The sequence below is a fragment of the Tauraco erythrolophus genome, chromosome 4 (genome assembly GCF_009769465.1).
Source record: "Tauraco erythrolophus isolate bTauEry1 chromosome 4, bTauEry1.pri, whole genome shotgun sequence".
NCBI lineage: Eukaryota > Metazoa > Chordata > Aves > Musophagiformes > Musophagidae > Tauraco > Tauraco erythrolophus.
In genome coordinates this window covers 30,604,557-30,622,056 of record NC_141468.1, presented here as the reverse complement: position 1 = coordinate 30,622,056, position 17,500 = coordinate 30,604,557, and the positions used below count along the sequence as shown (strand labels likewise).

Here is a 17,500-nt window from a genome sequence, read left to right as displayed (position 1 = left end):
TTTACATGGCAAGCTTCTGTACAGATAAAGCTGAATTTTTCATATATGACAGAGGAACGTTGTTAAATAGACAAGGTCAGCCTCCACCATTTCTCTATTAAATTGATCTGGGGAAAAAAACAAACCAGATTTGTTAGTCTTCAAAGAAGTTCTATCTTAATTTATCCAGCCATGTTCATATATCTAATTTCCATTCTCAACGTTTTCATTCTGCGTCATATTTCTTCTTTTATTAGTACACACACGTAGTAATAAAGCAGCTTACAGTTGTTTTTGCCTGAAATGCTATTTAGATATGTTAAAAATTTGTTTGTTTACATGTCTATAGTTTTATTGAGCAGGACTTGTAAGCTAATCCAAAGAAACAAGGGACAGCCTGCTTCAGTAATAAGAGAAACTCTTCAAACATAAAGCCTTCATCAGGGCTTTTTATGTGTTCTTCAGAGGCTGTCCCACCCATTGTGTTTTGTAGGGTTGCTATATCCAGTTATCTTCATGACAGAGCGGGGAGTTCAATTTCTTTGAGGACGCCTTGTAACAAATGAGTTGCAGTCATAAACCACATTTCACGTTGTCTCATCAGTTTTTCATGAGTGGGCCTGACCAAGAATTTGTTTGGAGTTTGTGGCCCACTCCAAGGAACCGCATCATTCATTTGATCGTATCTTTTCACTGGGTCCCTCTACTGTCCTCTACCTGAACTGACTTCAGATATATTGAGAGACATCTATGAAACAGAGTCAGAGTTTGCGTCTTTGCTACATTTTTGTAAAATCGGATCAGAAATCTTGAAAAATGCAGACGATAAACCAAAGAAATATACCTAATGCACATAATTGGCCATAAAATAGCAGTTTCTGATAGTCTTCCGACTCAGATAGCACAGTAACACTATGCCAGTAAGAAATACTGTGCAGTCTGGTGTATCACTGAAGGCTGTGAAATGTACCAATTTATATTACCTAATTACAATTAGAGAAATCTCTTTGCTTAATACGTTTTGCTAATTTAAAATTGAAGCAGTTTTCAAAATGCCTTGTTCTTTATCTATGGGAAAGAAGATATATATCAGGTATGATACACACATGTGAATCCTCACGTAAAATTCTGTTAAAGTCAATATTATCTACATAAATATATATTCTTACTAATGGTTTTGACTGCCAGTTTTTTTCATTCCTTTGTCCATCATCCTCAAAAACAGATGAATTAGGTTCCCTACTTCAGCTTATACAGTTGAAAATTACTTTTGAAAAATATAGCAAAAACAAATTTGGAGAGAAAAGCTCTTAGAGAGTGCCACAAAGCAAGTGTGTCTCCAAATATAAGAGCAAGTACGAAGTCAGGGAGATTCAGAGCAGATACTACAAAAACTGGCAGAATTGTGCCTGGTAAAGGGGAATTTGTGTTTCAGACTGAGGAACAGAGGACTCTTGTGGCAGCACAAGTCTTACTGCACATCTTAGTGGCTAGAGTCTTTAGCACGGAGCATAAATAAATCAGTGCCACTTACAGAGTTAAGTTGATTTTTCACTCTGCTTAGATCAAAGATTTTAATTGTGTGTTTGAAAATATATAAGCCAGGGAAGATAGGGAGGATGTAAAGGTAAGAGGAGAAGTGGAGTAGCAAGTGTGCAACACCTTCACCATTTGCTATATATTATAGTAGTAAGTATATAAGTGTTAGGAAAATTCTGGCAGAGTTTAAAGGTTAAAGGTAACAGTTTAATTGGGAAGGTGTCCGTCTCCTTCTCTGCCTTCTCATTTCTGTGTGACATGTGGTAGTTGAATAGCATCACTGAGGCAAAATTGTTACAAGAAGGCAAGTTCAGATCTCACGTAAACAGAGGAAATTCTTACTGACTTCAGAGAGACCTGAACACTGGCTCCAGTTAGTGAATTTTACTCTTTGCTCGTGCATGCCAAAGTTGTAAAAACTTGTTTGCCCTGCCCTTAGGACCGGGTAGACTTAGAATAAAACATCATTGCATAGAGATGTGGTGTTTCCAATACTAAAAAACTTCTCGATGTCACAAAGCGTAATCACCAACATTAACCATCTGAAAGTTAGATGTCTACTCAAAGTGAGTCTACGCTTAGGGAGACAGGCGCATTCTGAGGGGGATTAATCCCATGCTAAACTCGATGCCTAAACTAGATCATATAAACTTTCCTCAGGATTTCCTTATTCTGTTGAATACAGAAGGAGTCCAGTGATAGCTGAGATCAAATTCCTCCTCGCAAGTGTCTGATTCTGAGTCGAATTCCATCTGGTTGGTCTATTCTGCTTGTATTTTAGAGTAAGATCTTCAGAATTTTTATTCTTCAAATGCATTTGTTGTTTGCAAAAGATTATCAGAGTTTTTAGTAATGGTTGGTACTTTTACTTGCAGACTCTTAATCAGCTAGTGATTTAAGGCTGTAATTTATGCTGTGAAGAATTGTGTGAAAAGTGATATTCTGTGTAATATTAGATGAAGTAATTTCTTCTAAAAGTAAACTTCAACAGATTTATATTTCTTTTTTTCTTCTAAGTGTTACATTTATACAAAGTCTTTCGGGATAGATTCAGGTAATACAAATATTAGAAAAGTTTTTCCTCTTAAGATTTGTTCATGATTTGTTTTATTAATAATAATATTATTTTTGCTGATTTACAGAAGACTGGAATGTCCTGCAAACATCTCAGAAAGCTGTATTTATATGCCAGCTTGCTATTATATACAGAAAAAACATTTGAATTTGCTAGACAAGCGAGTGGCTGCTTTTTCATGGATGGAAAACTTGGCCTGCTGACAGCTGTTAGACTGTGTCCTGGTTAGCTCCAGCAGGGATTTCACAGTGTGTCTGCTGCAGCGGCTCGGCTCATACCTCAGGCTCTTCCATAGGTCTTTTCTCTTTTACATATACAAGCACACATGCTTGCTGTGTCTTTCCCACTCACACATGCATTCCTGAGAGCATGTGTGTAAATGGGTGTTTATACATATGTACACGCTTCATCTCAGTATGTAATGAACAGACAATAAAGCTGTGTCCGAAAGAGCATCTACACAAAAATGCATTCTTAAATTTTAGTGGACAAACTAATACTCTTATGACAAGGTTTCCCTAACTTTCAGTTTTCAGTTAGGAGTGACTAAGAACACGTTTCTCTCTGCAGAGACCGGCTGACTGAGGTAGCAACCCTTGGTCTGTACTCCGATATATCCCTGGAATTTTTTTTTCCTGTATAAATCAGACTTCCATAAAAGACTTGCTGAGCAAGAAAGGTTTTCTTATGTTGAAGTGATGTGTTACGCAAATATTTTTCTAGGCTAAGTGTCTTTATTGTGTAAAACATTTACTGACTTAAGATACTTATTTTGCTGTCTGTTTTAATCATATCTTTTGAAAGAGTCTCAATAGATTTTTCCATTCGTAACATTATGACACTTGATAAGATGATTGATTATGAAGTGTTGAGAGCCCTGCCATGTGATCATTTATTTTTAAATACACATTTGTACTAGCCAATGCTTAAATTTCTTGCAGGAATACATAAGAGATGCGAAACATAAAGCTTGAGTCTGATCGAATCTGATGCCTCTGGAAATAGAGTGCCACAGTACCGTGGTCTTAAAATAACAGATTCTGACTGAAACTGGAACTTTGCAGTGATAAATATTATGTAAAAAATTATGGTCCATCTTTGGTACAAAATAAAAAAGACGTACAGCTGTGGTGCAGGCGAACTAAAATGTGTTTGACGATGATATCTTTCTTTCCCTGTGCAGGTGCCTGTGTCAGTGGCCATGATGACTCCCCAGGTGATCACCCCTCAGCAAATGCAGCAGATTCTCCAGCAGCAAGTGTTGTCTCCGCAGCAGCTTCAAGCTCTTCTCCAGCAGCAGCAAGCAGTTATGTTGCAGCAGGTAATGTGGGTTACCTGCTTTGGACCCTTAGCACGGGGCTTTCGCACAAGTGTCAGCCAGATTTTATGGGTCTTATTTTTGTCGTGTTTGGGCACTCATTACACCAAAAAGAAGGAAATTAAGTGTGAAACTTCTCAGTCTTTAAATGTCTTGTTTTAATTGCAGAAGTGTAAAATTACAATTTTGAAACATTAAATATTATGTTAAAAACAGCAGCAGCAGCAGTGGCAGATGCATTACAAATACCGAACAAATTGTTATTTAAATTTTCGAGTGCTTAGGCACATTTTAATTGTAGACTTGCCAAAGGAATGTGCAAATAGAGTTGTAGATAATTGTTGCTTTAAAATTCATAACACTGTAGTGCTCCCTTTAGTCACGTAAATGGTATGCGGTTATGAAATTTGAACTTAACGGCTTGTTTCATCATGGGAAAAAGTTTTTTTATTTTGTTTGCTTTTACATCCAAAAAATTGTCCAAGATAAGGCTAAAAAGGAGGAGGAGATTACTGTTTCCTTAGCACAAAATCTGGCAGCTAAGTGAAGAGTCCGTGAGCTTGTTATTCATACAAAATAGTGTCAGTGATCAGTACCTCAGTGTAACACAGTGAGGCTTTTTGGTTGGGTGCTTAATTGTCATACAGAAAATGATGTGTCTGTTTGTCATAGTCAGAGCTCAATCACTGTATGTTTAAACACTTAATATCCAGTACCGTGATCATTACAGGCAATTCACCTTCACTTGTGAATCCAGCATCCCGCTAAACAGATTGACAGATTAATTACTTTTTTCCCCTAAGAAACAGGCAGTTTAGTTTGGCCTTAGTGACTTGTAGGTTTCTTGCAAGTGGATGAGTACAGCTTCTGATTTGTTATATAGGACATGTGAGGAACTTAGGTATAGTTATTTGAGGAGTTAATTTGGCTCTTGCATTCCCTTTAGAATACAGATTTTCTATACCCTTCTGTTTAGGATATTTTGGAATCTGCATTGGAAAATTTCAGAACCGCCTTGGAAAAAAATGTATGTAGATCTGCCTCTTCAAATCACATTTTTTGTTATGAGGTGATTCTTAATGGCTACGCTACCATATGCCAATCTAGAAGAGTTTAGGAGATTTATAATACTTGAAACTTTTGCCTTTATTTATTAAAGTCAAAATGGTTTATTCAGCAACAACTACAAGAGTTTTACAAGAAACAGCAAGAGCAGTTACATCTTCAGCTTTTGCAGCAGCAGCAACAGCAGCAGCAACAGCAGCAACAGCAGCAGCAACAACAGCAACAACAGCAGCAGCAGCAACAGCAACAACAACAGCAGCAGCAGCAGCAACAGCAGCAGCAACAGCATCCAGGAAAGCAAGCAAAAGAGGTAGGAGCTAAGACCCTTGCTGATGCATACTAGTCTGAGCCGTCAGAAGCTTGGAAAAGACAAGGCTGGTTTAGATTTTTTCCTATAGCAAGGATGCAGCTATCAAAGATTTGTTCTTATGTTTTTACCAGGCTTAATAGCAGTGCCAGTATAATTCTCCTGCTCCCCTTTCTGAGACACAGGATTTGAGCAGTCTGGTGCTGCTGTCGTCTAATGTTCGCTAATGAATCCGAGTGTGCAAAGAACAAGCTGTGTGGTGGACACCGTACTGATTATCTTGTATTCAGAGGCAAGCTGCGGTGGGGAAGGAGCCTTACTTTTCTCAGTGGCACAGCTCAGAGAGCATGCAAATGTAGTCCATGGCTGAAAAAGAGCAATTGAGCACAGATTTCAAAGTCACAGGCCCCTGATTAATGAACTGCTACTGTAGGTTTGGAGTGGCGAGTGGAAAGTTACAGTTTGATGTGCTCATAAATCAACCTGACAAGCGGGTTTCTCAGGCCTGGCTTGCACTTGTCAGCAAACTGCATCAAATATAAACATAACACAAACAAAACATGTTGAAGTAGTTAAATTGATCAGCAGGTATCCTAGACGTTGTCTTCAAGCTGCCCATTATGCAAACCTCGAGGAAGCAGTTGTGACCTCCTGAGGCTTTGTTTCTGTTTGGATTTGCGAATAGAATTTCAGACAGCCATCAACTACGGAATAGAAATTGCTCCCGTATTTCTCCGGAGGCTCTGGGCAATCCACATGACTTGCTCCATTATGCAGTCTGTTTTCCAGTGAGCGCATCAGAAGTTTCTCTTTTCCCCAAACTAGAAAGGAAAGGTCTTCCACAGCAGCTTGTCTTTCTCTGAAGTGTGACTGCCTTCTCATACCCTCCTGAGTCTTCGCAGACTCCAGTTTGTCTTGAAATGCCTCACAAAATTGGAACTTATACTTTTGCTCCATAATAGGGCACTTCATTGCCTTGAATGCAATGCTCCTTTTAATGTATTCCAACAAGAAAAGAGAGGGAGCTAACAGGCCAGTGAAATGAAGGCTACATCCCAGTTTACTAATAGATCACTGGAGACCGCATTCATGGGCCACTGCGGACCAAACTTAGTCAATTGGAAAAACAAGAGTGCCTTTGAATCACAAGCTGCTGTAAAGAGTTACACTTTTAGCATAGATAAATTTGTTATCATCTGCCATGAGCTGGGTTTTTTTTTTTTTGGTTTGAAACAGCTGTTATATACTTTCTCTTGACCCTTTTCTTTAGTGTGTCATTAAGTGTATCTTGCCATTTTCCCTAACACCTAATAGCTTGAATGAATATAATAGAAAAATTCAAATGCTTTCACTGCCTGAGCATTCTGCAAATAGCGTTATTATTTAATAACCAAGATTAAAGAGAAAGAAGTTGATTTTACGTTTTTGGCTTTCTAGCCTTCACTGCACACTTTGCTCTTTGCTGCATTTACTTCCCTCCCTCTCTTCTCTCTATAGCAGCAGCAGCAGCAGCAGTTGGCAGCCCAGCAGCTTGTCTTCCAGCAGCAGCTCCTCCAGATGCAACAACTTCAGCAGCAGCAACATCTGCTGAACCTTCAGCGTCAGGGACTCATTTCCATCCCACCTGGCCAGTCTGCTCTTCCTGTCCAGTCTCTGCCACAAGGTATTCGAATAATATGTGATCAGAGTAATTTCTAATTCAGAACTTTTTTAACCATTCCATTTGCATCTGAACTTCAGCAGTTTCCCATTATGACACTTAAGCATACTCTATTATTAGAACTTTATTATTCATATTACCAAATTTTCTCGAGGCTGATAAATTTTACATGGTACTTTCATGGAAGAAAACAGCTTTTGAATGTTTTTTCTTAGATATAAAATGTGTATTTATTAACCTTATGTGCTGAAAACAATTCCTAATAGCAACACAATTCAAGCACCATTGCTTTTCTCTGAGGAATTACTGAAATCTGATTTAGTGGAAATGTTATCGTTTTGTTTAATATGACTGAACAGATATAAAATATATCAGACAGTGATATTAAAGCCATTCCAAAACTCACTTTTTTTTTTTTTTTCTAAGAAATGAAAGTGTTTGGCGTTGAAAAGCATTTTGAATCTTCACTTTATGACATGTAAATTTAGGGACAAACCTTAGGATTCATTTTCTTTGCTATTCCTTTGTATTAAATATGTTAAATATGACAACAAGTTTTGAAGGTGGTGAGTGATTCCAATAGCAATGAATTATGACTGACGAATAACAGTATTTTTTTAAAGAAAAATAACAAATAACAATAAATTTTTCTTTTTGGAAAGAAAAATTTCTCTTTCTCACTTTGATGAAGATTTCTTAATGCTGAAAATGAGCTCAAACTCTGCAACCTGACACAGATACATTCATGGTTGAAAGAAACAGGGCACACACTTTTGAAAAGTAAATTGACTTGGAGAGAAATGCTGCTTACATTTTAAGATAAGGCCAAAGACTTCTCATCTTAAGGACTCTGTCTATAACCTGTGAGGCATGTATTTGTGTTACCGTGGAGAGGTGAGCTAAATGTCTGTCATAAAAATTACACAATACTCTGATCTCCAATCCTGCAATGAGCATTGTTTAGACTGCGTTCATGACAGGTAACATTAGTTTTAATTGGTCTTTATGCATGTTTCTGCTTCCTCCACCAGATAGCTATTATGACTATTATGAAATCGAAGCTTCAGAAATTAGATGAGCAAAAGCAGATTACACAGTATATAGATAACAGTGTATAGGAAAAAAAAAAAAGACAAAAAAAGGGCATGAGAAAGACTTACCCATGAAAAACCTCAATCCTTAGAAAGCAGCGATTACAGATAAATGTGTAAATTCCGTACGTTACTCTGTGTAGAAAATCTATGATACAAGCATCTCTAAAGTCATAAAAATTACAACAACAAAAGAGTACAAAGTAAGCTATCTCCCTAAATATAAGTATTTGAGAATAGCAGTGGGGAGACAAGCTGATTCATGAATTTGGACACGTGAGGCTGGTAATGCTGGTTTCCTTTTATATAAAGTCACATTGGATCAGAATGAAAAAAAGCAATTGAAACACAACCTCCCTCCAAACAGCTTTACCTCCTGCAACCTCCTCTCGTGCCATCTGTTGCAAGAGGAATTCCTCAGGTTTTCTCGCACATTAAGCAGTCCCCATAGATTTCCCTAAGCACTCCTACCCAATTGCGTTGATATTCATTAGTTTAATGTAACACTCATTCATCCCCTTCTAGTAGAAAACCAGAAAAAATAGTACCTTTTAAAATATATTTTTAGGAGAAATAGTAAACAGTTCTTTTCAAGATACTCAAGGAATTAAGTGTAAGTCATGATAAAAAGATTAATACTAAGGAAATTAAAAAATACAAAATTTTACAATTAAAATAGGTCTGAATTGTTCTTTTTAAAGTAAATTAATCTCTTGTTTGTTTTTGCCTTGATATTTTTTAATTATAATGAATTCCAGTCAAGTATTTAATTCTTTCATTTTTCTCTCTTAGTAACTACTGTGTATGTAGGGTTCCTTTAGATACACAAGTTAATTTATAGGGCTTCGATTTTTCATAGCTCTGATGTGAATATGAAAACTTAAAAACGTAAGACGGCTTCCCCTGGAAAACCTCTCTGCATCTCCAGAAAGCCCACTCTCTCTGTGCCAGGCGAGGTGAAGTTAGAGTGATGAGGGTAAGAAGGAAAGCCTTTCCAGCAAGATGCTAAAACAAAGAGAGAACCAAATGCAGAGTTGTGACTGGCTCAGAGTTCTTTCTGTGGGCTTCTCTTGCAGCACGTTGTGTCTTTCATAGGAAGGTACAGCACCCAGTCCAGTTCACAACAATGTGATGAAGATTAATAGGCTTCAGATCTGTTGAGTCTGTCTCGTAAATCTCAAACATCCAAATACATCCAAATATATCCAATATTTACAAATCCAAGTAGTACCTACTAGATTTAACATAGATGTCCCTGCATTGGGGTTTGCATAAAAGTAAGAAGATCAAACTTCCTTTGCTTTTCTCATAAAATTTAGCACATTTTATGACAGATATTTTCTGTGGCAGCATTAAATTAAACCTCCAGAATTTATTTAAGGTAATACACACTGGATGTGGTAAAAGGATGTTTTTCTCCTTCCACTGTGCTGCAAGATGTATAATATGGTTATACAAAGGGATTTACATATGTGTAACACAGATATTTTAGTATACATCTGTTTAAATTGCTGAGTTACACGGACTGCTAGAGCAATGAAAGAAAGGAGGATTCATATTTATAAATTATTGGTCATAAAGAGTCCTGTAAACTACGAAATATTAGTGACAAAGAGAGCATGGGTTTTGTATTTGTTAGTATGAAAAGACATAACTTCCAAGTACAGCTATGAGATTTGCTTATATAAACAGTCTTTGCTCCAAGTATAGTTTCTGCTTTTAAAGGACAGGAATGTTTACCATGTTTTCTTCATGGTCCAGTATAGCAAATAAGATACAGAGGTGTTTCAGTATTGTTTTTTTTTTTTTTTGGTGACAAGATCTTCAGTACGTCATATCCAAGGCCAGCGGCTTGCTGTGAGTTACTTCCATGTAATGCTGCATTGATGCTAGCAAAATGCAAAGGACTGTAAATGACAACAATAAATAAAAAAACACCACAAACCCAAACCCCTAAGTTTTGATCAGGTCATGTAGGAAAATGAAAAACAGATGCATGGATGGGTTTTATAAGTGGTAGTTTTATGAAGTATTTATTCAAACATAAAAATAGAGTAGATAGTGGTGAAAAGTTGTAAAACCAACCTCAAAATCCCTAAATGCTTGGTGTTAGTAAACTGCACAGCAAATCAGTATTTGCCCTTTTCATTATAGTTCCTAATTTTTATCCCACTCTGAATCCTCTTCCTGATCCTTTTTCCTTTAAAGTAGTGTGCAGAGGGTATTTTGAGGGTTATTACAACCTACAAAACTTTAAAACTTACCCTACTTTTACATCAGACTAAAATATGTCAGCCATTTTACAGGTCTCTTGTAAAATGGGAGTTGGACTTTTTTAGATATGGAAACTACCAAATTGCCATAATTTACAATTAATTACAAATCCGCTTATTAACTTTATACTTTTTAAGTGCCTGCCCTTAATCCTTTTATCCTAAAAGGCAGCCTTTCAGAGTGCTCTGAAGAAGTGATAAAATTAACCAGCCCAAGCCCAGAGAGAAATTTCTTTCTGATTTTAAAAAAATCTCGGTGAGCTAGGCAGCCTGGAGACGCAGCTCCATCCATGACGTGGCTTCATGCCGAGGAAGGGGCTGCCCAGCAGTTGCCCAGAGGGGCAGGACACCCCTGGCCATGGGGAGTGCTTCAGCAGCTCACAGCCCTCATTCATTCACCCAGCTTCTGGGGAGGGTCTTGCTCAGCTCACCCAGGGCCCAAAGTTTGATCATCTCTGATGAAAATTTTCTCGCTGCAAGACATAAAGGTATATTTGCCCTCTGATTGTTCGAACAGATGGGTTTATTCTTGGTTTTTATTTTTTCAACACAAAATTAGTTTATTTTGTTCAACAGCAGGAGGAAGGGAAGACTCCGAAGTAAATAATGTACTGTGTATATCATGCCACCTAAATGAATACATTACTTTTCATTTTGATTTGTGATTACATTTGCGGGTAACTATTATTTACAACGCTAAAATAGGTTATTTGCAGGGTTGCTGGAACATACCTCATGAACACGACAGTAATTACTTACCTTCATTAAACAATTACAACTAGTATTACCATCACTCCTGTTACCCATCTCTCTAATGCAGTAAATTAGAGCCTGGCTTCTTTGCTTGCTTCCTTAAAACCTAGCTCTTCACTGTACAAATATGCTAAAACCTCCAGTTTTAAGACTTACATTCCAATCAACTCTTTTTCACTTTGTCATTAACTGAGTTTGCCAATGGGTGTTCGTATCTAAGGTAGAGATGCAGGACACAAAAGAGTAGTCTAAAAATGAACTCCTTTCATAATTCAAAAAAAATTAATACCTTCCAACCAATTTGTTTCCACACTACCTCCAGAAATTATTATTTCTGTAAATCACTACTAGTCTATTTTTTAATAGCTTTCTATGCTTCGTGGTGAGACAGCTATTGAGAAGTATTAAGGAACTTACTGTGCTTTTTCATAATTTTTTGTTGAATCCATTTTAGTAGTCTGAGTTCCTATGTCTTCAAAGTAAAACATTATCTAATAAACAGATTTGCTAAATAGTGAAAAACAATCTTTACGTCTCTCTGCTATAGCCAAACAAAACTATCCTTAATGAAAAGTTTGAATGGATAGATACATTTTAATCCTTTTCTGAAGGATAATAAATTTTTAGCTTTTTCATAAAAGAAAAAGAGCAAAATTTTGATTCAGACAACATCAGCACTTTGAATGTTTTACATTCCAGCAGATCTAGATACCACGGGCATGTCTTACCTAATTTCACTTGTTGAGATGAGGTACAGAAGACAGAATTAGATATTAAGATACCTCTGGCCAAAACCATGTCAGGCTGAAAAACCTGACCATGAAACAAAATCTTTCACAAGAAGCTCTCTAGGCTTCTCATTCTTTTCTACATTTCGTCTAGTGTTCTTCAAAAGAAAGATGTCAAACCTGTAAAGACTGGCAGTGACAGAAGGTGTATATGTTTCTGATGTACTCTTCACCTGTCAACATCTGAATTTCCTGTCTTAGGTTCGGTAGCAAGATAAGAGAATGCTCACAGCTCTTCTCTTGCCTTTGTTTTGGGAGTGTTTACTTCAGGCAGAAGCATATTGTAATGGAAGTTTCTGGTTTCCATGGCGTCACGTAAAGTGCCCAACTCAACAACACTAACACAAATATATGCATGCATTGTACGAGACATTGCTATTTGTGACAGAGGAGGAATCCTGGAAACTACAAGTTTCCAGGCTACAAGTGGAGTAGAGAGCAAATTTAAGCTCTGTCTGCAAAGATCTGGTGGCCAGACTCCAGTATAGTACTGTTCATATAGCAGAGAAGTTTGAGAAGCTCTTCAAATTTTGTATGGCTGCTTATCACTCCAGAAGACGGCTGAGACAGTCTCCTTTCTCCTAGCCAATCCCTCCGATTTATTTTCCACAGTAAAGCTGGACAAAAAAAGTAGTGTCGAATATGATGGTCTGCACTACCTGTAATATCATCTGTGTTGAGAGGGTTGTAAATAGGCCAGTTTTGTTGGCTTTCTGGTTGTCTGGTGCCACTGAATGGTACCAAAGAGCTTAAGTGGTCACCAGTATCTGGCTCTGCACTGTAGTGATTTTGTTCTTCCAAGTAGTCACTTTGGTTTTGCCTCTTAAGACATGCTTTTAAATAGAACAATTTTTGTAAATATTAAACAGGACTAATGAATATGTGGCTGCCATCATTAAAGTCAGATGCATTAGGCACAAATGTTAAACCTGTTATGATCTCATTGATTTCATTTTTGTCTTCTGATTTTTCTCCTTCTAGTCTTCTTCCCCCACTCCCTGCTCTTGTTAAGTGTTTAAAGAGAATATCGATTTTTGTATCCTTGGTATAGTATGTTTTCCTAGTTTCCGTTACATGTTTGGTTAAGAGGAATTATAAAACCTGAGTTAACTGTGGATGCATTGAGTTATGTTTCCATGTCAAGAAATTGATTAAGCAGACAACAAAAATCTTGTCTGCAAGTATAGTTAGGTTTAGGTTTTTTTTTTCTTTTTAAGAAGTAGTTGCAAGTTCTTTGTAGCTTTCACTCTTGAATCCTTAAGCAATGTTTTCAGAAGGAGTATAATGTTAAAATTGGTGATTTCTAATTGACTGTTTATAACACAAAAGAAGACAGTTAGATTACCTGGATTCTGACAGAAGAAAAATGAATTTATGTTTTACTACAGGTTGATTGTGCTAGAAAAACAGCATTAGCTTTATTGTTGGCATTAATCCATTAATAACACTGAGCTCATTATATGAAACTCTTTATTTTGTTATATTAGTGGGGCTCTCTTTCATTTTATAGCTGGCTTAAGTCCTGCTGAGATTCAGCAGTTATGGAAAGAAGTGACTGGAGTTCACAGTATGGAAGACAATGGCATTAAACATGGAGGGCTAGACCTCACTACTAACAATTCCTCCTCTACTACCTCCTCCACCACTTCCAAAGCATCACCACCAATAACTCATCATTCCATAGTGAATGGACAGTCTTCAGTTCTAAATGCAAGGCGAGACAGGTAATTCTGATGAGATTTCAACTGTGCTTATCGTTTGACGTAAAACTGTTGTTTAACATCATAAGTCCCATTATTTCCAATCAAAAAATTAACACTGAATATAGGTTACTTTAGAGATTGTGGAGACCTGATTTTTCAGACTTGTTTGTCAGAAGGGTATCATCTTCAATAACCATGTCTAGTTTTGCAGACACAAGAACAATTACCTGCCTGTAGTTTTATAACACATGAACTTTTGGTAGTTTTGGTAAAAATTAGAAACGCCAGAATAGAGGCATAAATGCAGATTTGCTGGCACTTTTGTAGGCACATAGTTTCATTCGTATTTGAGTTAACACATCTGGCGGTCAGGCCCTTGCTGTTAAATCACACTGCTGGTTTCATAGTAAATGTACATATATCTTAGTTGTCAAGGCTGTAATTCAATGCAAAAATTCCATATAAAAAGTGCTTTAAAAAATAGTAGATTAAAGCAGTTCTTATGTTGTTTGTCTCTTGTGAAGTAAACCACCAAATTTTCCTTCTTATATGCAGGACAGTAATGTAGTTGACACATTTCATGCAAATTTTCAGTGCCGTTAGTATAATACAATAGAATTCAACCATATGAATAAAGTTAAAATCATTTTTCAGACACATAGATTTTCTCCACTATTCCTTATTTTCAAATAATGAATTAAATGCACATAAGAATATAGTGTCTGTAGCACTTATTAGTAAATAGATTAATATAATTACATGTAGATGATCTCAATATAACATGAAATTTATTTTGTATCTACATAACCTAAATTGTAAATAATTGTATTTTCAAACAAATATTCTATATATTATTTTATTATAATAGGAGACTGTAACTTAAGTGTCTCTGGTCTTCATGTGACTGTGAGAATATTTTTCTGCTGTTATTTTGTATTATTTAAAAACTGGTACTTCTCCAAATATCTTTATAATAGTACTTTTAGTTAGTATTACTTTTGTGATTACGTCCCAGAGAATGGTTCTTTGTTTCAGGATGTTAGAGCTGACACCCACCTCCATAGGACAGTCCCCTAAAATTCTTTGATAACTGTACACAGATGAAACTATTGTAGAGGTTCCAAAAAAAGACACCAAATACCACTGTTTTTTTTTATGAAGCCAAGTAGCTACTGGAAGCAATGCTTGTGAGCAAAAATATTTGTTAATGGAAGTGACTATATTTTTATATACATTTAAGCAGAAAATCCAAATATTTTATATTAACATTCACAATATTCATAAAGTCTGACTGTCCATCTTCAATATTTCGTCTCAGAATTGATCACTTCTGAGTATATTTTTTATTTATAGGTAAATGTTACACCAAGGTCATATGGCAGAATTAGCATATGGTATTATACAGTCATCTTATTTTTTCACCCTTTATTAACAGTCATCTTTGGCTCTATTTCTTCTCTAATTGGAACATCATCTAGCCTTGGCAGTTGAACTATTCAATAGAACGATTAAATTTTTCTGACTGCTCTGAGCTAAATTGACCTGTTTTGACCTGTTTGTCACTGATCGTAACCTGACAGGCGCTAGCAGCCTCCAACGATTATGGCTTTTGAGATGAATCTGACGCCTTATTCTTTTGCTACAGCTCGTCACATGAGGAGACTGGGGCCTCCCATACTCTCTATGGTCATGGAGTTTGCAAATGGCCTGGCTGTGAAAGCGTTTGTGAAGATTTTGGACAATTTTTAAAGTAGGTGGATTTTTATTTGTCGGTACAGGGTTGTTTAAGGCAAGGGAAAGAGAAAGATGGCAAACAAAGTTTTACTGTAAATCATGTCAGAGATTTTTTTGTGTATTCCAAGTAACTGGATAATCAAGGCTATCTGCAGAGGGTCAAATTGTTATCCTTTCTTTCATGTCGAACACTTTTGCAGGCCTTTCAATAGCAGAGTGTTTAATCTTCTTATTATCCTTTACTGAAAAGGAGCCTCAGAAAATTTGAAGAGATGCTTTAGATTCTGTATTGGATAGTGAGGGCATGAAAAAGCATGTTTTAAATTCTGACAGTTTGTATAGTAGGAACTAATGTGTATAGTATAAATAAAAAACCACAAAGGACTAAGTGTTGCCATTTAACTCTCACCTCCTAATTTAGTTTTGCATTTACTCTTGTTTGTGCACAAAATACATAGAAAAAAAAGCACTGTGAACAGGTGGGTTTGCATCTTTCAGGACTGAACAGTGATGTCAAAAGTTTTCACTTTTTGTATTTGGTTTTGCCAGCTATTATCTAAAAGAGAGCCTTTAGAAAATAAGTGACATAGCTTTTGCTTTTCATCTGCAGCTTCAAACTACAAGGAGTTTCTGCATTTTTTTAATATTTTTTTTTTAAAGTAGTTACCAGTATTTCTGTGTTCGTTTGAATTTTCAACAACAGCACTGATTTTCTACCTATGTACATTATGGACTGGTCTTTGTCAGACGAGCCGTACTCATTTTGGCATGCAATAGATCGTAATGGAAAGCTACAGATAGGCTTATATAGATGAGTAACTTCAGGGGCTGAGACTCTTATGTTGTCATGGTGCAGCTAACAGGGTGAATGAACTGTTTCATGCTTCATCAACAATTAAGTTAATTAGCTCATTTGAAATTGCACTGCTTTGTTGCCAGGATGTTGGCAGAAACATCAAAAAGATGTGTTTACAAATGGTAGACTACAGGGTATATAACAGAAACACCTTAACGACAGACCCATAAGTACTCAGTGTCACAATAACTTCTATAGTAGAATGATAGCAATACGTTTCATAAAATATTTGCAATGCTTTCTTCATCTTTTATGCTATCTGTCAATTTTAAATGAAGTAACTTATACTGACTTGCAAATCTTAGGTAGATATCGCTTGTGATAAATTTTGTTTATAAGTAAGTGCATTAAGTGGAATGTCAAAATAATGGCTTATTATTGGAGAAAACTGTATAGGATTTAGAAGAACCTGATTTACATAGGTTTGTATTAAAAGGAAAATGAAATCTCCCAAATTCAACATAGTGTTCTAAATATTATTAATACTAAAAATTTAATTTCATTTAACTCAAGCATTCTCCTTTTCAAGAAAAACTACATTTTCTAAATATGTCCATCCTTCTAGACTATAGTGATGCTAATTCTATGGGCAGACTTTGCACATCCATTATGTCAGGTCTCTCCTTATAATCCGCAATTACTAAAACCATTTTGATTAAGGCGGTGTAGCGCTAGGTTTACAAATGCTTTTGCTTTCCAGAACCAAATAAGCCCGGAAAACATGAAAGCAACATACAACATCTTGATAATTCTGGTGCAGAGTCAATCAGGGTTTACAGCAATGTCATGGCTTTTGTCCTATGCACTGTCAAAAAATGTTTGAGAATATTTTATTATTTCATGTTTTCATTTAATTGTCTTCTATGCCCTGAAAACAAATAAGAAGTCATGGTGCTGAATAGGCAAGGTTGTTTATGAAACAGAAATATTCCTTCATTTTACACTAGCGTTAAGATGGAAATCAATACACAACCTTGCATTAGATCCTTTAGTACCTTTTCATGTTCACACTAATGCAAAATCCCCATTACAATTAAAAAACATTTTCTTTCAATTAAATATCAACTTTTAGCCCAAAGATTGACCATTTTTCCAAACCATTAACTTTATAGGGGATGACAGGACTAATGGCTCTAAGTTTTCAAGGCTTTGCTCTTAGTCTAATCTTTGTTACGATGTTTTAGGTTCTCTGACTTGAAACAATATGATACCTGTGTTAAGAGAGTTAATGCAAGTATACTGTACCAAAATGAAATATTAATAAGGTACACTCCCCCAGTCTAATAGCGTGTATTTCTATAATATGCTTTTGACAACTTTGAAGAGTGCCTGGTTTATGAAGTGAACTCTAACTTCTTG

At 36.2% G+C, this 17,500-nt stretch overlaps 1 protein-coding gene across 12 annotated transcripts in view; it reads left to right on the top strand.

Annotated features, from left to right (window-relative positions):
- The window catches only part of FOXP2 (forkhead box P2), a 202,336-nt gene that overhangs the window by 136,796 nt on the left and 48,040 nt on the right, over positions 1–17,500 (top strand). For 2 of the 12 annotated variants that reach the window (XM_086609773.1, XM_086609772.1), the window contains exons 3-8: positions 3,777–3,914; positions 5,089–5,171; positions 6,316–6,319; positions 6,790–6,946; positions 13,359–13,572; positions 15,197–15,301. In XM_086609773.1, the coding sequence (XP_086465899.1) occupies positions 3,777–3,914; positions 5,089–5,171; positions 6,316–6,319; positions 6,790–6,946; positions 13,359–13,572; positions 15,197–15,301 (701 nt within the window). Of the gene's footprint in view, positions 1–3,776; positions 3,915–5,070; positions 5,293–5,868; positions 5,872–6,315; positions 6,320–6,780; positions 6,947–13,358; positions 13,573–15,196; positions 15,302–17,500 lie in introns of all 12 variants that reach the window. The other 10 variants (XM_086609770.1, XM_086609766.1, XM_086609771.1 and 7 more) reach the window with 10 other exon arrangements.